The 21,519-nt window shown below is 35.1% G+C and overlaps 1 protein-coding gene and 1 long non-coding RNA gene across 2 annotated transcripts; one reads left to right on the forward strand and one right to left on the reverse strand.

Moving 5' to 3' along the window:
* Positions 1–281: 281 nt before the first annotated feature.
* On the reverse strand, positions 282–20,971 carry Bre1 (E3 ubiquitin-protein ligase Bre1). Its single transcript, XM_077434404.1, has 15 exons — positions 19,658–20,971; positions 17,743–17,929; positions 17,477–17,665; positions 13,668–13,900; positions 13,325–13,591; positions 13,066–13,239; positions 12,734–12,991; positions 12,455–12,658; positions 8,676–8,872; positions 8,448–8,601; positions 8,193–8,363; positions 7,908–8,099; positions 2,825–3,017; positions 2,652–2,746; positions 282–2,573 (listed from the first exon to the last, which is right to left on the reverse strand). The coding sequence occupies exons 1-15, from the start codon at positions 19,814–19,816 to the stop codon at positions 2,289–2,291; spliced, it is 2,958 nt and encodes a 985-aa protein (XP_077290530.1). The 5' UTR covers positions 19,817–20,971; the 3' UTR covers positions 282–2,288.
* Positions 14,517–15,745, forward strand: LOC143914258 (uncharacterized). The gene is made up of 2 exons (XR_013260803.1): positions 14,517–14,585; positions 14,654–15,745. It is a non-coding gene; the product is annotated as an uncharacterized LOC143914258 (long non-coding RNA).
* Positions 20,972–21,519: the final 548 nt, after the last annotated feature.

Genomic DNA, 21,519 nt, shown 5'->3' on the forward strand with positions numbered 1-21,519 from the left:
CCGTTAAAAATAACACATCGAGAGTTTGAGGAACCGTCACGGATTTGTTCCAAAAATCCGTCGGTTCCGAACCAAAGAGTTCACCCAACAAAATTCTTTGACAAAAATTATTTTCATCGAATCACACACGTAATTTAATACACAACGGAAACGAGATCAAGATATACATATATATAGTGTGAGCTTATATATGGGAAAATCTTATTCGATACTGATCTTATTCAATACTCTCGGAGACTCGAGTAATCTTGAACCGGAGCAGGACACGTAATGAGTGTGGGTTCGACCACGATTAAAATAAGTGCATAGTAATCCAGGTGATAATATACTGGCTAAAATTCCAAGATTAGAATTCATTTAACAGATTCACATACACATATATAATAAATAATTATTTATGAACCTATGTACATATATAAATCTGTATGCACACAGCTACGAAAATTATGCACGTAACAGAACCTCGACGAAATAAATTAATAAAAAAAAAATTACACCTTTTACCAAACATATAATTCAATATTCAATGGTCGTCCCTAATAATTACTTTTTTTTTTTTCATTTAAATTTAACATCACTATTATTGAACCTTTAATAAAAATGTGTCACTGAAAAAATCACTTAAATTTAAAACTAGTCGCATGATTGAACTAATTCACATGTCGCTAAATCAACACATACATAAATCTCGATTGAGTCGATAACTACATCCATGTCAAAACTAAAAACTGGGATTCGGCACACCGTTCCGGAACTGACCGAGGGTCGAGCACGAACGATCGGTCTCTCGCAGCATTCCATCCTACTTTTAAAAAGCCAGTCTCATCAGTCAAAATGGAAACCGTCGATTTCACCCGTCTAACAAATAATGCATCAGCATAAAAGAGTCTTACAGAGGTGATCTCGGATATATTTAAAGCTGTACGACGCATGTTCAAAACCTACGAATTGAACAAACGGTAGAGCCACTTACGGAGCTTCCATTCGAACCGATATCACAGCAGCAGTAGCCGTAATGAAAATATATATATATATATAGATTTACATAAATATAGGTACACATTATATCTGATTTCCATTGAGACAATATATTGTTATATAATGAATCTAATAACTATTCGAGAACCATACATATTTTTAAACTCACTTTATACTAATTCCTCTTCAGTCATAGATAAAAAAATATGCTTACTTCATTTATGATAGTTGTCTATTTTAAATACACACACTTCATTTGACCACATTCAGAATATTGTACCGATAAAATACACAGTTGGCAATATTTCTTACCCTACTTAGTGATTTCGTAAACGCAAATAAATAAATCTGTGGATGTTTAAATAATACGACGATAAATAATTTTCAAATAACGGACATTTTAAATTTAATAATAGAAAAAAAAAACACATAGATATATATAAATATATGTACGTATATATATTAAAACATTCACCCACACACACACACACATACATTTATATCATGCGATGTTTATTTATAATGCACAATAATTTGGCCGAATATCTTCAGAGCCGGTCACATTTGTTTTTAATATCTATATTATATAGTAAATCTTTCCAAAAATCCAGCTCGATAACTTTCATTTCGATAGCGAACAAAAAAAAAAGATTTTTTTTTTCATTCTTTAAATATTAATTTATAAAATAAAATGTGTTAATTCGTCTAGAAAAATAAATCTAACAAAAACTGTATATTCTCATTATTATATATAGATATATTTGAAGGAACAATTAATGGTAAAACGCCAACGTGATACCAGAAATAAACCTATAGCTACTGTTATAGTAGGTCCCTGTATGCATAAATAAAATCGGGGTTCAAGTATGTAATCTTACAAACGGCAAACTTGACAGTCATCGCTCGGAATTCGAAACGTTTGTTATATATACGAATGACGAAAAAAAAAATCGTGTTTTCAGAAATTTCATAAATGCTAGTAGAATGTTTCAAGCCATATAAATATATATATAATAACACATTCAAGGATCAAGATTTGATCTGACACGTCAAGATAAAATATCGGAAAAATCAAAAAATTATGTAGCCCAATTGTTAATATAACAATTGTGTAAGCCATGTTAGTTATTCTTTTAACGAGACAATCGTATCCCGACAAGGATACACACATAGAAGACAAACTCTCTTCCGCTTTCTTACATTCACTTAACACTCAGATGCATTCTTTACTCTCGTGTAGATTCCTCAGTCTTAGCATTTCATTACACATCTGGAGAAAAAAAAAAAAAAACCTAACCGTCGCATGCAGTTTAGGTGGAAAGGTAGAGTCTGTGGTAGTCGTTGGCTCCGAAGGCGGCGTTGCATTTGGGACACTTGCGTTGTCTCGTTTCGTAGCGCGTTTTCAGACAATCCCAGCAGAAGACGTGGAAACACTTGGATAAGACAGCATCTTTGCGCTTCACTTTGCACGATGGACACGTGAGAGTCTCCTTATATTCTCTAATTTCTTCCAAGAGCACTTCGTCCATGCTGCTCCCAGCCAACTCCATTTTCTTCAAACGATCATTTTTACGACGCACCACAGCCAACTCCTCCTGAAAAACGAAACAACAAAAGGTAAATCATAAACGGACGAGACAACGAGCGATCGCCGGCATGGAAATGTAACGTACGTGAAGTCTTTTCGTTTTATACGCCTCCGCCTCTAGTGCGCTTGTCTTCTCGGCTACAACTTGTTGGGCTTCTTTCATCTGAGCGTGGTATTTCTCTGAAATGAAAACCGAAGTTGAGGTCACAAAATCCATTTCAGTATGTACTCAACAGCTAAACGAAACAAATATCTCACCTAAATGCAATTTGAGATCTGCAGCTGACTGCGCCGACTCAATGGCTTTCCTTTTATGCATTTCCATTGCTTGTTGTCTCAACACGAGTTCCTTCTCCACTGCGCTTAGGGTATTTTGTAATAGTCTTTCCTTTTCTTCTAATTTTCGTGTAACTAAGTTCATCGCATCGATTTGTTGATCCCGAGTAACGACCTGAAACAAAAATTAAATTTGAATGAAACCATAATACACACCATCACAGAGACAACTAATCGATTATTGTTATAATAGACAGGGCCGACGAGAGGAATCCCGGGCCCTACGAAAAAAAATTCTAGGCCCTATAAAAAACTGAAAAAAAAAGTATTGTAGATATATTTTTTAAATAATTGAAGTATGATATAACAGGTACGATTTCACATGGGCACAAATAATGCATGGATCGATAATAAACAATTAGCATTAAATGAATAGATATATTTGATGTAGAATAATATAAAATATCAATATCGATCAGTCGAAAGTCCCGAAACGTTGCTCCTCAAGTAATCCGGGTCCTGGAAATTTACCCCAACTCCCCCCCCCCCTTTCGTCGGCCCTGATAATAGATATACATCATACAGTATACTCTCGATTATCTGGGCTAATGCTGGGGAGGAAGGTCACGCTTATTTAAAAAACACGGATAATCTGAATCATCAGATTTTGACTTGGTTTCGAATATAATATCATATTTACAACACAATTTTTTGTTTCATAATTTTAATACTCATTATTTATTAATAAAAACACTCATAGCTAAGCAGATAAGTGGTCGTAAGTAGTTATGTAGTACTAGTGTTGTACCATTGTATGACTAATGGAATATCTTCTTCACTTGTAGTGTCACTCTCATTTTCTTCCTCTTGAGAAAAAAAAGAAACGATATCCGTATCATCCATGCGTTTTAATCATGTTTGAGCCACTCTATGTTTTCCTTATCCACGTTTTCAAAACATTTTAAAATTTCCAATAATCCACATATTTCAGATGTATCATTTGCTTCATTCTCTTCAGAATCCACTAAATCTGTTTCGATGTCAGGAAGAATCTTTCTCCATGATCGAACAAGTGTTACTTTTGACCAAGATTGTGTTATTCCGTGTATAGCATCCAATATCGTAATTTTTTCCTGAAATTGATCAGGTTGTCGATAAAGACGTTTCATTGATGATGTCACATTAGGGTGCGAAAGTTTTGTAACCATAAGTCTATCGTTTGTTTTCAATATGCTTTTATTCGGATGAGCAGGAGCATTATCTAATAACAATACTGCTTTCTATGACAAAAGTCAATCCCTTATTTTTTTTTAAATTTTGCACCTCTGGAACCCATTTGTTTTTGAACCAATCTTCAAAAATCTCCCTGTTCATCCATGTCCTTTTCTGACTATAATAATCGACGGTAAGAATTTTAATTTCAGTTCCATTAAAAGATCGAGGTTTCTTTGCTTTCTCAACCATCAAAAGTTTCATTTAATGAGTTCTTGATGCGTCTCAGCAACACACGACAGTTATCCTTTCTTTGGACGATTTATGTCCAGGAGCGGACCTTTCTCTCATTGAAGTCAGCGTATTTGTCAGCGAGCACTTCCAGTACAGGCCTGTTTCATCTGCATTATATGTAGATTTGATCGGGTTGCAAATATTCTTAAGCAATTAAAAATAATTAAACATACGTATGTTACGAAAAAATCTGCTGTGATCAGAAGCGACTGAAAGAATTAACGCAATAGTAAAAGACATTTAAAAAGAGAACGAAAAACATTTCGGTGTGACATCATTTGTTTCAAATAATACGTGTGTTTACGGTCGCAATCAATCGGTGGGTCTCATAATCAAATAAGAAAAAGATTAATTAATATTTTTCAAGCACGGATAATCGAGAGTATACTGTATTACAATTCCATTAATCCTAATTATTAAATTTTATTTGTTTTAAAATAATAGGAAGAAGAAATCGTGCATTTTATGAATCGACGTTTGATCTCAGTTTGTGTCAGACACGGTCAGGTGAACATCTCTGTAAGTTTTTTTTTTATGTAGAACTATTATTTTACATTACTTTAGTTTAATATATTGTATTTTATTGACAAGGGTATAATGTCGAAGCCCGAAACTGACAAAGAACACGTAAGGCATTGTATGTATGCTGCTTTATTTTGATCAGGGCTTAGAAGCAAGCAATTAGAGACGTGTATGGCGAAGTGCTAACTGTTCGAAGATGTCAATTTTGGTTTCAAAGATTTAAATCGGGAGACAGAAGCTTGAAGGACTCGCCTAAATCCCTCAAATTTCGATGAAGATATGTTCAAATCGTTGAATCGATAATGAAGAATTATCGCAGAAACTCGAATCTCCACAATCAACAGTGCAATTACATTTAAAAAGCATCGGAAAGATAAATAGGATGGGTATTTGGATGCCGCATGAACACTCTGCGGATAACAAAGACGCGCCAAGAAACACTTGCAGTCGAGACAAAAAACCCCATCCCTTTTCACACCAGGTAGTGACCTGAGACGAAAAATGGGTCGTGCACGACGTCAGTCAAAAAAGGCAATGCCCATCACCAAATCAAAAACCCATTCCAACTTTTAAGGCTGGTTTAACTCTGCGAAAAGTTCTTTTGTGTTTATGGTGGGATGTGAGAGGCATTGTTTACTACGAGTTATTGAAACCGGACGAAACCGTTACTGCAGACCTTTATTGTCGTCAGCCAGATCGTCTGAATGAAAAAATCAAAGAAACACTGCCAAGTTTATTCAACGGGAAGGGAGTGATTCTCCAACATGATAACGCCCGCCCTCATGTAGCGAAACTGGCCCGGTATAAAATCCAAGAATTAAATTGGGAGACTTTACCACACCCTTCATATTCGCCAGACCTCGCTTCGTCGGATTATCCTCTTTTTAGATTGATAGAAAACAGTCGGAAAGACAAACGTTTCATAAATACGGCAGACGTTGAAAAACACTTAGTGGAGTATTTCTATTCAAAACCAACCAATGTTTTCAAATGATGGGAGATAGTAATAATGATAATAGAATTAAGAAAAAAATAAAAATTTATACTGTTAATAAAATACGCGATTCTCTTCTTGGTCCCCCCTAATTCAATAAAATATTTTTATTATGTAATTAATATGCATACATATATTGAGAAACTCCAGTTAGAGTTACTTTATATGTAGAATTTATCGTTTTCGGTTGCAAATGTGTTAAGAAGATTGCAAATTCATAAATTTTTTTGAATGTTCCGGTAATGAAATATTACTGTACCAGTCTTCTTAACACCTATAATATTATATATCTTCTTAACACCTATAATATTTCATTTATGAGATAATTCTTTGATCCATGGTCTGAATTCAAAATACAGTAGAACCTCCATTATCCGGAACATTCAAAACAATTTACGGATTTGCAACAACCAGATCCATTGGTTATCTGTAATACAACTAATGCATCAGGTTGCAGATGAAGATAATGAAAAAATGGTTATTAGCTTCCACAAGAAAATTAATTCAAAACACTGTTGCTGTATAGCAAGAGTTGAATTTTGTTTTAGATATAACTTTGAAAAAATCATGGAACGACATTTTGAAAAGATCGTTCCAGTAGTGCAGTAGAAATTGATTTAGAAGATGTCACGAAATCAGCAGCACAAATTTCAATATGCGATGAAGAAGATTGGTTAATCACAGAGTGGTTAAATTGAAATGCGACTGATTCTGGATTCCAAATTTTAAATGATGAGTAAATAATTATGGAAATGTCTGGCTTTTAGAATCAAGATCGAGAAGAGGAGATTTTCGAGGGAGTAATATTTGTCCTACATATTCTGAAGTTTTTCAATAAATGAGCCATTATAATTGAAGATGGCATTAGTTGACTTTTCTTCATTTCGAGGAATATCTCGCAAAACATTAAATATAATGTTTTGCAAGTAACAACATTTAAAAATACTGGTGGCTTGTAATACGTTTATTCTACTTTTCCGAGATTCTGGATATATCGAATTAAATTAAGTGATAACAATTTGTGAATTAATTGAAATAGAAATAGTGTTTTTGGAACTGGAAATTGGACTTTCGCCACTTTCAAATATTGCATACCCGATAGTAATACATTAGACAAAAGGCCAGTAGTAGTTAAACATTGTTTATATCTACGTTAAATCATTGACATATCTTGAAGAAATAGATCTTCAGTGTGTCTTGCCAGTGATGACATACAGGTGCAAAGTTAGGACATTGAGCGGCAGAATGCTGCATAAGGTCCAGTGCATTCAAAGGAGTGTGGAAAGCTGTATGCTTGGCATTAAGAGGAAATATGGAAAACGGAATATGTGGGTTAGAATATGACAATGGTGGTTGATGTAATGGTTAGGGTAAAGAGATTGAAATGGTAATGGGTGGGTCAAGCAGCCAGAAGAATGGACGAAAGAAGTGTTTGAGAGAACGTAAAAGGGCGCAAAGGAAGACGGCAAGAAGATGAGTGGATGAAATCGGAAAAAAAGATGGAGATAGATGAGTTGCCCAAAAGAGAGATGAATGGAAGCATGTTAGAGTGGTCCTCATCCAGCTGTGGTTGGGGAATGGCTGTGAATGATGGTGATATGTCGCCATATAGTGGTTTAAGGTCAATTCAAAGAAGAATGTAACCCGAGACAACTTATACATGTATCCATGATTTGGCAGCTTCAAAAAGAATAGCATTGTACCTTTCATCAAAATTCAATAGTTGAATTCCCTGCATAAATTAATTAAACATTCATATTCATACTAAATGTGATTTTCTTTCCCTGTCAATTATGATTTTTTCGATTATCAGGATTTTGCGTTATCCGGACTACCTTTATCTTCACTCAGTCAGGATGATTGAGGTTTTATTGTAGTAAAATATTTGACAACATAGAGCAGTTGTTCATATTCAACATATTTTTATTTTGATTCAATGGGTTCTCACGTGGATAATCAAGAGTTTGAATAATAATACACACATATACCGCACTCAGTTAAATACTAACATTGCACGAATTATACAAATATTAAAATATTTACCTGCTCCTGAAGGAGTTGTTTCTCTTCTCTAAGTAGTTTGTGTAAGGAATTAGCTTTAATTCTTTCAGTCATTAATTTAAAATTAGCATCGTCTTTTTCACGAAGTTGTTGAATTAGCCTAGAATTCTGCTCTTGCATATCTTCAAAAGCTTGTCCAGTTACTTCCATCTCATTTAGAAGGGCTTCCTCCTCCTAATAATCCAAATGAAACAAGCATTACATCGAAACTATGAATATGTATTAATATAATACTGTACAATATTTATAAATAAAAATTATCATTACATGTGAACCAGCAAATGGTCTATTAAACTGTGTTGCTGACCAAGCAGGATCACCCGGAGGCTTCTGAGATGATATTTGTTTTTGTAATTCATATTTCTGTTCTTCCAACTGTTTGATTTTCCTCATTGCATCTTCATCAGCCAATTTTCTTTTTTCTTCCCTTTTACATTCCTAAATATCAAACAAATAATATAAATTCAAACTAGAAAAATGTATATATGTACATAATTGTAACGCTAAACACTCGTTAAATACCTGTTGCCGTTTAGCCTGTTGCCTATGATCATCCAACTCTTGTCTCGCTTTCCTTTCAGCTGCCATCAATTGAACTTTATCACGTTGCTCTTTGCTAACTCCTTTGTACATGTCCAACAATAATTTCATTTCTTTTTGTTCATTTACAGCTTTCCTAATAAATTGAGATTATTTTTGAGATTAAATCTGAAAAAGATAAGTATAAAAAAGTGAAAATCTAAAACCAACTTGAGTTGTTGTTTGAGATCCTTAATAATTTCAGCTTCTTGGGATTTGCTTGATCTATTATGGTCGACTCTGTCTTTTTCTTTGGGTTTGGAATTTCCTTTTGAATGAGGCGTTACAGATTTGACACCATCAACTGCCGCCATGTTACTAATTTGGTTAGTGACAATGCCATCTTTCGTATCAACTGGCTCCTCATTCTATAAATTTAGATGGATCAATTATAGTAATAAATAAGTCGAATTAAAATTTAATTTTACAATGTATCATTTTAAAATAATGTTTTACATGCATATTTATCCCTCAAATCTAATATAAAAATCGGTCAATCCCCGAACTAAATATAAAACCACAACCTATTATTACTTTTAAGCAATTATTTTGATACAATGAGATCTCTTTTATGAATATGAACACAGTGCGAACGTTCATAATTTTATTTTATTTCAATAAACATATATACCAGTGTCACCACAAGTTACCCCAATATGACACTGTGGCCAGATAATACATATATAATATACATCTCATTTATATAACATACATTCACATGCTAGCCAAAATATTAAAGAACTAAAAGTAAAAAAACATTAAAAAAGTACATAGAAAAAGCAAGAACATTAGTTCTTCCTTTCATGTTATGGAACAATGGGCGCAATCGATAACACTGAGCAACAAAAAATCACGTTTTTGAGTTACGAGAGCGGAGACTAGCCAATCTTTACTAAGTTTGACCCACTGAATTCGAATATGATATTTATTTTTTTTGGTGGGCGATCGTTTACGAGATATGAGCGTTTAAAAAAATCCGCGATTTTTACAGTTTTTTGGCTTTTGCGGTCTTAAACTCAAAATTTAGGATTGTTACGCTCAAACTGAGTATTGTAATCAATAGTCAGATATTTTTCCTATTAATTGTTATATTTCATTGCTTTAAAATACTTCTAATTAATTGTCTAGCGAATTTTAAAAGTCAAAAATATATTTTTTTTTACGGATTTTTTTTCCAAAGATATTTAAGATTTAGATATTCAACTTTTATTAAAAGAATAGCAACACCAGTTGATAGTACCCTCACACATATAATAGTTGATTAATTTTAGCATAACAAAACAAGACACTGGTATATGTTTGTTTCATTAAAATAAAATACTAGATTAATCAAAATCTTCGTAACTCACTATGTCAAAAGCTGTCAACAGTGTGTTTTTATATCTTCCAAATTTAATACGAAAAAAAACTATTTAACAAATTTAGTTTCAAACTTGCATTCATAGATATATCAGCATAGCTTATCGATAAATAAATTTAAAAAATATATATATTTCTGTGGTTTAAAGCTTGACCTTTTTTCCAAAGAATTTAACGATAATATTTAGAAAAGATTTCAAATTCCTAGATATCGAATTTAACTGGTTTTTTCTCACATAGCATAAATACTTCTCCAATCTGATCTATAAGATAGATATTGTTGAAGACGTATTATCTTACGTTTCATATACTATATTTCATTTAATTGATAGAAGGGCTTCAGAGTGACCTATGTTTAGAACACCTATTATTTTTACCGTTACCTTGGGAAAAATATGCGAACTCTCATTGTTTTCAGAAAATTCGGGCAGTGCATAATGAGTTAATGTTTCTTTCATTTAAAACATGAAAATGAAAATTATTTTCACTTAGTGTATGTATACGTTGCTGGCCTCAAGTTTATTGCGAATCATATTTATCAATCAATTTCATTTATATTGCAAGCATGTTGTTCTTTGTTAGCTTGTCTATGCATGCAATAAGTAATCCCACTTTTTTATAATTTGAAATACAATTTTTTACCAATCAAAAGCATTCCATCAACAGTTTCAAAATCAACATAAAACTATTTTTTTACTAATGATTTACGTTTTTGGCAAAATTTAAGACTTTGAATCTTGAACCTCGCAAATTACTGGAATCAATTAAGGCCAAAGTTCATTACTTCAGTAAGCACTGTATGCAAACACTTTGTATGCAAAATATCAGTCGATTAACCCAATTACAATATTGTATGATAAATGATCGATTGACTCAATCATATGGAGTCTCGGTCAAAATAATTGCTCATAAATGATACACAGAAACCAGTACATTGTTCTTGTCGCTGCTCACTATTATCAGATTCCGTGAGATTTTAAATTGTACATTTTTTTATCTCAATTTCGATTCGCATCAGTTAAAGAGACGTATTTCTTCCCACGAAAAGATCCCATAAATGTACTCAAGATACCTAGTCTTGCCATAAGTTCTGTTACAAAGGTTTACGATCGTTTTGCTCATAAATATTATATACCAACAATATTTTTTTTTACTCCTTTTGGTAAGGGCACATATCAGGGTTAGATTCATATTCATAATCAGTTGATCCTTTGTTCTGGTAAGATGGAGTGGAGCAGTTACGAAAACCGAATGGTTGTGATAGTGCTGCATGAGATTATGAAGAGGACAGGTTAAATTTTCAACACGCTGAAAAAGCCTAAGCTTTCGAGAATGTTTGTGTATCAAACGATCAAAAGATTCACCATATCCAACTCATTATTCAACACTGAAAGAAATGGCCAGCCAAGAACAGTTAGATCGTCGAATACAATTCATGTAGTCCAAGAGCGAATTTGAAGAAATTTCCTCCGAAAACGGGAAATCATGGCACAAAATTGGGATTGAGCACTGAAATCAAGGTCTAGGACAGGTATAAGTCGTCCGTTTACGACATCTGCAACGATAATGAGACTCGTAACATCAAAAGAGCATATTAGTCGATACGGTACTGGGGACTACGAAATTTTTTAAAAGATAGAAGATAAATACAAAAACAAAATGATCGGGTATATGCCAGAAGTATCCAGGAAGCTTCTCAGGTAGTCGACCAAGATATATACCTCTCTTTGTTGAGGGGGTGCCCTACGAAGGGATGAAAAAACTGCATTTTTGTGAACAAGGATTAAAACTTCGGTTTTAGTTTATTAAAATGTCTTGGAGCGCGTTATGAAACCCCTCAACACAAGCCTATTTAATAATGAGCGTTGTATATTTCAACAGAATTCGGCACAACGTAAAAAAAACAGAAAGTAGAAAAATCGTTACCAATGGCGAACATTCAGGCGTTTATCAGTATGGCAGAATGACCATCTGGGAGACCCAACCTTAATCCCCTGGATTATAAATTATATTCAGATCTTGAGAACATAGCATGCTCTAAACCAAATAGCTTTTTAGAGTCGTTTAAGATGATTTTGAACAAAGCAGTCGACGAATTGCCAATGGAAGAAGTGCGTGCAGTGATAGACGCTAGGGGAATTTATAGAAAATGGGGGTGGACATTTCGGAAATTTTTAAGTTTCATATTATATGTACATGTTTATGTTGTAAATAAAATTTGTTTTATGTCAATATGTCTTTTAGTTTTTGTTTTGTGATAAAAAGTATTTGTAACAGAACTTATGGCAAGATTAGGTATAAAGCATTTACAATTTTTGGCCACTAATACAGTTCCGATGTATCCAGACGCGTTTCCTATATATTTAAAACCAGCCTGGTAGAATTTTTAAAATATGCCTCTGTGATACGAAAACCTCAAACTCAAAACAATAATCATATAAGAAATTTCGCAATGTTTGATGAACCAAAAAATGTGACAATCGGATTAGGATTCAATGCATTCTTCCGGGAACCATACATACATACGTAGCTATGAGCGTCACCAGAAAACACGGTGAATAGATCTTTGTAAAAATTTATATATTACATACCTCATGGGTATCATTTTCTTCTTTTTTCACTTGTAATAGTTCCGTCGGGGGTGTACTCGAAGGAGGAGTTTGTTGAACATTCTCAGTTACCGTTCCAGTGGTGCTAATAATTTCTTTCTTTTCTTCTTTTACCACTGTGCATGTATTTGGTGTGGTGCTTGCATTACAATTGGTTCCGTTCACATCCTCCAGATCTTTCTTCAACTATAAAATGGAAAATAGTTAGTACCACTGACAAGAGACAAAATATGATTGATGATAAAAAAAATAAAATAATACCTTGGCAATTTCTTGTGTCGAATCTTTGTATTTTCGTTTGTACCTATGAGCTTCGCCTTTCAATTGTCCGTTATGATTTTGCAGAGAAGTAATCAAATGTCTCATTTCTTTATTTATGGGTCCCGTTTGTTCATTGGCAGCCAAGTTCTGTTCAAATTCAATTCGTAACATTTCGTATTCTTTGCGTAATTGTCCTAAAACATCTTCAAGTTGAATCAATTCAGCCCTGAGACTCCTTTGCCGCGTTAGTTCTTCACTCTGTGGAAATGGGACATATTGTATCATACATTCTCTAAATAAATAAGTATAAGTTTGGTGAATAAAAAACAAACCTCCATCATTTCAATTTGCCGTTGATGTTGATTTTTACTATTCTGTAACTGCGTTCGTGTTTCATCTAAAGCCGTTTTCATTTGCATAGATTCATTATACAATACGGAAAATTGACTCTGAAGACATTTGTATTCTGTTGTTTCCACAATCACAGATTCTGGTAATTGCCGAATCTAGGAGCAAATTAAATCACACATTTTTATATTCAACATTTTACATTGTAAACTACAGACATACTATTATGAAATTAATGCTTACATCCATCTTCAGTTTCTCGACTTCTTTGAGTGCTTCTCGGTGCTGTTGATGAATCCGATCCAATTCTGTAAGACGATTATTAGCTAATTCTCGAAGTTCTTCCGCTTCTTTGTGCAAGTCCTCTAATTGTCCTGCGCCAAGTTGTACACTAGCACTAGACGCTGCATTCGTAGAGTTACTACTTGTACTACCGACCAAATTATAGCTTTTTAACTTCTCTATCGCTTCTGCAAAATGATTTTCTAATTTATCATTCCTTGATCTCACCTGTCGGGATGATAAAACATATTAGTCTTGAATTGGTTAATTTACTACCACAAACTGGAATGGGACAGATATTTACCTTCATCAATTCATATTGTGTTTCATCAATTTGATTTCTTAATTCTGCGTTTTCAGTATCACGGCCGTTGAGTGCATCTTGTAAACACGCCACCCTCAAAGTCATTGTGTGATGACGTTCATGCAAACTCGTTCCTAACGCTTGTAGTCTTCTGTTCTCCGCTTGCAATTCCGCATTTAAAGAACGCACAGCCTCTTCTAATGACGGAGGAGGAACTTCAGTTCCACTTTCATCTGTGAATACATTTTAGATTTATTTATTTTAATCCTTATTATCAAAAAGTGCACCACATTCATATAATATACATACAATTGTGGTAAAGATAAAATAATTGATTATATGAATCAGTATATTTGCGCCGCAAATATTGGTCATGACATTAATAAAAAAAATAAAAAAATGGAGATAAACTGATCACAATAGAACGATTAATCCCATTGAAAACGAGCAAAAGAAATTAAATTCGAACAATGTTGGGAAAATCAACAAAATCTTCATTATATAGCAAATTCCCTGGATAAATTAATTTAAAATGTTCAGATCACTACTCTACTTAATACAAAGGATAAAAAATTGAAAGAAATAAATACTACAATTTCTAATGAGGTATATTGTGAATAAACATTGTGAGGTTTTGAAAATGCGCAATTGATTCGCTCTAGTATTTGGTGAATTAATTCTGGGTGGAATTGAGCACACATTATCTTTTCAATACTTTCACAATTACACTGTACTCTCGATTATCTGCTTTATGGATTAAATGTGCTTGAATTACTATTTTTTTTTTTAAATTTCGTTATTTTTGATGAATGTGGTGTTTGTTTATGTCGCATCTGTTGCGACATAAACAAACGCAAGTAGCAAGTGCGTAGATTTGAAGCATTGGTTGATCAGTAGGATTTTTTGTTAGATACCTCAGTAAGTTCAATAATTTATCTTATTGTTTTTGCATTAAATTTTTACGTAAAAACACGTAAAATTTTTAGATCAATACTCTAAAAATGGCGAAGGCACATGTAACGAATAAGCAGATAAGAATTAATAACAAGAAAATTGTACTCACTATAAAACAAAAACTTTAGTTGAAAATCGAAAATGGGGGATCCAAATTAAAACTCGCTGAAAAATATCGAATCAGTGTTCAAACTGTTCAAGATAAAGTAAAACAAAATAATAAGTTGGAGTCGTTCACGAGGAATTCTGATAGTACTGCAGGTTCTTTCAAAAGAAATAGTATGAAGATGTTGTCATACGAAGATTCAGCCATACATCAGCGGTCAAATTTCCATAGAAAAGGATAAGATTGGAAGGCAACTTACACGTCTCATCTGGTTGGCTTCATCAGGTTTAAGCAACAATATGGTATACATTACAATACAAGAATGTCTCAGTGATTGTGTTGAAGCTGCTGATAAACTATGTATCGGATTTCAAGAATATTTGCGATTGCAAAATTTGCAACCTGACCAAATCCACAATGCAGATGATATAGGCTTCTATTGAAAGTGTTTGCCAACGAAAACGCTAGCTTGGTAAAAGAAAAGTTCACTTCCGGACACAAATCATCCAAAGAGCGTATCGGGAACTCACAAAATGAAACTTGAAGTAATTGGAAAAGCAAAATCATCTAAGTGGACTATTATAACCGGATGGATAGAGAAGTCTTCGAAGATAATGACTTGATCAATTTCTGGAAGAAAAATGAGTGCAACGGATGCTATACGCGGAATAACGTAATCTTGGTCGAAAGTAAAACCAATAACAACACTGATTCGATCATAGAGAAAGATTCTTCCCAATCTAGAAATAGAATTATCGGATTTAGAAGGGATCGAGGCGCAAGTGAAATATGAAATTAATGGAAAATTTAAAATGCTTTGAAAATGTTCATAGGAAAAACATTGAGTGGCCTGATAGCGATTCAAATGATCCAGGTTTTCAATGCATGAGTGACAATAGAAACCATATCAAAAATTGATATTACAAAATATCCATGTTTTTCTATTATCCGGTCTCATACTCCCTAGCATTAGCCTGGTTAATCGAGAGTACACTGTAGTTCATTTATATTTTAATGGAAAATTATATAAAAAAAAAATATATATATATACAATCTTATAAAATCATAAAATTGACTTAAAAGAATGCAAACAGCAAAAAATTTCAAATTTCGCAATTGCAGTTTGAGTACAATATTTACAATACATACATATAACAATATTTTAATAATTTTTTTAACCTATTCTAAAGGTACAATTGCAACCACTTACTATTTAAAAATCAAAGTTTTATATACATTTGATAATGAAACAGTTACAGAAATATTACAGAAAATCCAAATTGTAAAAGCTTTATATGGATCCAAATAACACTGTTAGAGTATTATTGAAGACGATATAGGTGATCCAATGATGAATTTAATGTCTAAACGAAGATTTGAAATAAAAACCACCAAAGAGACAAAGGAAAAAAAACAGTCACAAAATGTAGGCAGTATCTAAAACCAAGGAATGAAGTTGAGACACGAATCAGTTTTCGACCAGGTTTATACTATCAATTGACAACCAGTTAAATGTAATGAAAAAAGAATACCGATACATTGATATAAACCAATAATTATATTTTCTCGAGTATGTGAATACATTAGACCTGTGAGCAAACGGATGAGTCTTATTGCTCATGGATCCTAAAACAAGTAATATTAAAAAGAAACTTCTGAAAAAAAAAAAAAAAAAAAAAAAATCTGAATTTGGTTTTACAAATTGATTGTAAGACCATTATTGATGTATATCTGGAATCAACGAATTCGCGTTTGACCGAAACTTTGAATTTATAAATTCGTCGTCTGCTTGGTATTAGAGAAAAGAAAACATAATTAAAAACGTTTCAACACATTGAAATACTTATTTTAGGAGGTAAACATTGATAATTAAAAAAAATATAGTAAGAATTGACTTTCCAACGTTTTATAAAATATTTTTAAGGTGTGTTAATAGCCTAAAAATATATGAATGTTCCTAATATTTCTCGTATATTAAGGATATTACATTCATGTATACAAAGAATTGTAAATAGGTTTTTGAGCTCTTTTTCCTATTATGCTGTACATTAACATCAGAATAATATAATACTATGATTATTAACCAAATAAAATAAAATTGTAAAATAGAAAATGATGAGTAGATTAGTAGCTATTAAAATAGATATAAGATGTATTGTGAACATAATTTCGTAATAATAAAAAGCATTTGAAAATCAAAAAATCATGTATACTGTTCAAGCAGACAAGAAATTTAGAATTTATGTTTTGGTCAAATGAGGATTGGTCGTACGGAGTACATCCATCTTGAATACATTGGCTGTGAGCTCTACCGACTGTCGAAAGCTCATACAATGTTCAGAAGGGTTGATGGTATCAATTACATCACCAACTAGGTATATCAATGAACTGGATGTGTTCAAAATAATCAAATTAATGTATATTTCGGATATTTCATAGGCGAAACGTCTTGTAACTACAAAGTTAAAAGGACAACATGCATGTAAAAAGATTAGGTCTCCGGTGATTGAAAGATTTTGAGAATGATCTATGAATGTTCAGAGAAAATAACTAGAACATAGGACAAATTGGAGGTGGCCAAGGCCCACTCTGAGTAGTATTTTAAAATCATTAAGAATGAGAATAGACGAAAAATGAATATGCCTATAAAATGGAATCCAAAAAGAAGTAAATATGTTTGCAGATTTGGACACATTTTAAGCAGTTGTCTGAAATAAAGCGTTCGAGTTAAGCCGCAAATATGAATTACCATTAACAGCCTCTCCCCCGATGGCTCTAGTGACTTTTTCATTCCTCTGTTGTAGCCGATCAAACGCTTGCAAAATTTTAGCTACAGCTCTCTTGCTGACCTGCACTCTGTGCGCCAATTGTTCCTCCAGCTCCTGCTTGTCCCACGTTGATAGTTGCATCAAAAATGATGTCGTTGCTTCATTCTCGTCTAAAAGAAATGCAGTTCACTTAAACCTCTCCCGGAGAACAAATAAACCTCACAAACATAAAAACCCACAAACATACTTTTGTTTTCAGATTCATCGGCGGTTTCAGCGTCGAACCTCTGCAACAAGACCCTGATATCCTCATTGAGTTGATTCCAATAGCGATTGACCACACACAGCACTGCATCGTCTTGGGTTTGCCGTTTCTCTAGCTGCTCGATCCTCTGACGCAGTTCAGCTTCCGAGCGGTGTCGCTGTTCAATACGCTGTAGACATAATTCGCGAATTTAACATCAAATGTCATCATCGAGTGTTCTTTTCATCGATTGATGAGTAACAATACGTATCAAAGTGAATACACAATATTATGATTTAATTATATAAAATTTTCAATAAATTATGTTTATTTATAGTCGAATACGATTTTGCTTAGATATGGCCCGTGCTAAGTAGATATAAATAATTTAACCTCGCGTGTTTTCATTTAGTGTTTGTATTGGTTTTTTTTTAAAGTAATGATAAACATTGCGATTTGTCATTCATGTAATATTTGGACAGATTAAAGTTCATCAGTAATATATAAAAACTTAAAATTAAATAAAAATTGGTAAATATTTCGTTGAAACAGTCAAATAGTTCTAATTGAAACATGCATGTATCAAGTAGCTATCAGTTATTGATTTTTTTGATATTCCTTGTTAACTATGTAAGTTTTCCATTGTACTCAATTATTCATTATCAATGATATTTCTACGTTTTCGGTCATGTGTGGGCACATGGAATCATTATTCTATCCCATAAGATGATATTCTGAATCTCTCACATATGGACTACCAACTTGTGGCGTTTTTTTAAGGGTGAAATATTATGTGAATTCAAGGTTTAATACAATTGTAGGAAAAATTCACGACAATTGACTTTTTATTATATAGTGAATATGAATATAAACAGCAATATAAAAAGTAGACTGAGAAAAAATTTAATACGCGACATATGGAATTATAAATCATCTTTTCAGTATCTTTGATGTATAAAATATTTAGAAAAATAATTAAATATTTAAACGAGTTTAAATTTTCATGATTTATGATTTCATTTATTTATATTCGTTTTGGCCGAATTTTGTTTTTTTAATCTCGCGATTATTCGATTCATTAGGGAAAAAATTGATTTATTTTGTATTGCGCATTAATTTCGCATTCAAAACATCAAGCTGTTAAACAGTGTTATTGTTATGAAATCTAAAAGCCCTAACATTTTTCATTTCATTGAGAAAACCGACTGCGAATTTAATCAAACAAAGCCTGCATCAATAAATAAATGTAACGACATGGCCATTTTTTCGCCATATCACGACTATCTGGGTAACATTATAAATTGATCGCCCATCAATTGAAAAAAAATCGATTTCATTTGTTTTAAACGAATCGTCGACCAATCGGAGCGCTCCGGCTGAAAACAGATCAAAATTCGACCAACGCCTGCGAAGAAACCGCCTCAGCGATCCTGCAAACCTGAAAGTGACATGAGAAGAAATAAAAAAAATCCGTCCAATTGTGCAACAAGTTGTCAGGTTGTCAGGCTGTCAGGCTGTCAGGTGGTGACGCGCGTCGACACTTACCGTCTCCGAGAAGCCGAAGAGTGACGAGGGCGAGGGGCGGGGCGCATTCTAGCTGAAATCAAAACATATAAAATGCAAAAACACACACACACACACACACACATACGTCGCGTATAAATAGAGACGCGAATTAATAATGCAACGGGGCGTACGTGACGTATGGCGAACGTAGAAATCGCGATAAACGTCCGCGAGTGACGTTTGAAAAGGGGGCGTAGGTGCGGGGTGGGGTGGGCAGGGGAGGGGTGGGGGGGGGTGCGAGGAGCGGCCATTTGCCGGTGGAGTGTTGAGTGGCGGTCGGTGGGTGGGGTGTGGGGTGTGGGGTGTGGGGTTTGGGGCTGTGGGGGTGAAGTGGGGGCGGGTGAGCACTCGCCTGGGCCAGCTTCTTGTTCTGGAACTGCAGCACCTTGATGTCCATCTCCTCGAGCGTGGAGACGGGCCCGATGAGGTGCGGCTCGAAGTGCACCTTCTTGATGGGCGGATGCAGCTGATGGAGCGCCGCCGACGCTTCCTCCGCGCTGCGCTTCGCCATCGCCGGGCGGGGGGGGCGGCGGGCGGGGCGAGGGCGGGGGCGGAGGGCGAGCTAGTCGCAGTCCGCGTCCGCTTCCGCTTCCGCAACCGCGACCGCGACCGCGTCCGCCTCTCGGCGAATGTTGCCAGCGATTGCGATCGGGCGCGGACCAGACACCGACACCGATACCACACACCGCACGCCACACTCCACACTCCACACGCCACACCACAGCGAGTAGAGCGACGGGTGCGCGGTGCGGTGCGGTGCGGCTGCGGCTGCGGCGGCAGCGGCGCCCCGCACTGCAGCCACCCGCACCGCTCAATCGATACCGCACCAGGCCGGCAACGTTCGCTAGCCCATGGCAAAACCGCGACTTTTCGCTTATGTTGCGACGCACATCGCCCGTATGCTCCTAAAAATTGCACCGCTTGCCACCGAATAACTTATTCCATTTGGATTACTCAATTGCAATTCGAAGAACTGGGAAAAATGATAAACTTTAGACGAAATCGCAAATTTCTTCACAGATATATCTATTTTACGGTTCGGTGATTACTAGTATAGGGGGGTTGAAGGTTTTGGACCGTTTCTCAGCCTATGGAAATTCAGTTGAATTTTGAAGAGGATCTTTATTACTCGATTAATACAGGTGTATTTGTATGTACAGCGAAGTAGGTAAAGGATTCACTGGAACGAGCTAGGTCGAGTTCCTGAAGCTCACTGGCATCTGGGGACGATGCACTGGTTTATAAAGGTGTTGCTTGAGCAACGCGTGGCTGGGCTGGTGAGATCACGTTCTGGAAGATTCCGACGGGGTCGAGGTCTTCCTTTGTGTTCGATGTTTGATGCGTAGTTGCGTAGCTCCTTGGGATTTCCCGTGTACTCGTGATTGCGTATCTGGAGCGAGTCGAATCGCCTTTATGTGTAAGCTGGACGAAGTATTTCGGCCACGGCTAACTTTCGTGTACGAGAAGAGGACACGATGATGTCATTTGTACAGATTAAGTTCGATGGGGGAAATAGGTGATATCACAAGTCGTGCTATATCTCTACACTAGTCAAATTTAAACCGGTCACAGATCAACCGGTTGCTCTAGATCGGTCACACGTGATCACCCGTCACACTAAAACTGGTCACGAGAAAACTAGTCACACGCTAAAATTGAGAAAACTGGTTGATCGACTTTAGGGTGTGACTAGTTTTCTTGTGACCAGTTTTAGTGTGACGGGTGATCACGTGTGACCGATCTAGAGCGACTGGTTCACATATGACTAGTAATCCGTTTACCCTATTTACAACTGCACTGAAGCCTAAAGGCGCTCTTCCACCGACTACGTTGACGTGCACGTATCGTGTTGGAGCCAAAGTATGCAACTTACGTACGTGGTTTGTAATGAGAGTGCGCGCACCGCCACAGTGACGGTGACGCATACGAATACACATACGCCGCGTTCACGGACTTCTGTCACAATCATCAGTCACGATTTGTACGTGCGCGTCAATGTAATCGGTGGAAGAGCGCCTTTAGTCGAAAAAATAAAACGTACAGTTTTTAATACGACCAAAAAATCATGCACATGCGACCAAAAAATCGCAGCTACTAAAAAGATGCAACCAGCCGCTATGAGTAACGTGATTGTCACAATATAAAATGCGTCATATGTATGTATAAACCAGCGCGCATTTGCTGCAGCTTTGTCGCACTTCAGTACGTAACGAA

This window comes from Arctopsyche grandis, chromosome 7, assembly GCF_051622035.1.
Source record: "Arctopsyche grandis isolate Sample6627 chromosome 7, ASM5162203v2, whole genome shotgun sequence".
NCBI lineage: Eukaryota > Metazoa > Arthropoda > Insecta > Trichoptera > Hydropsychidae > Arctopsyche > Arctopsyche grandis.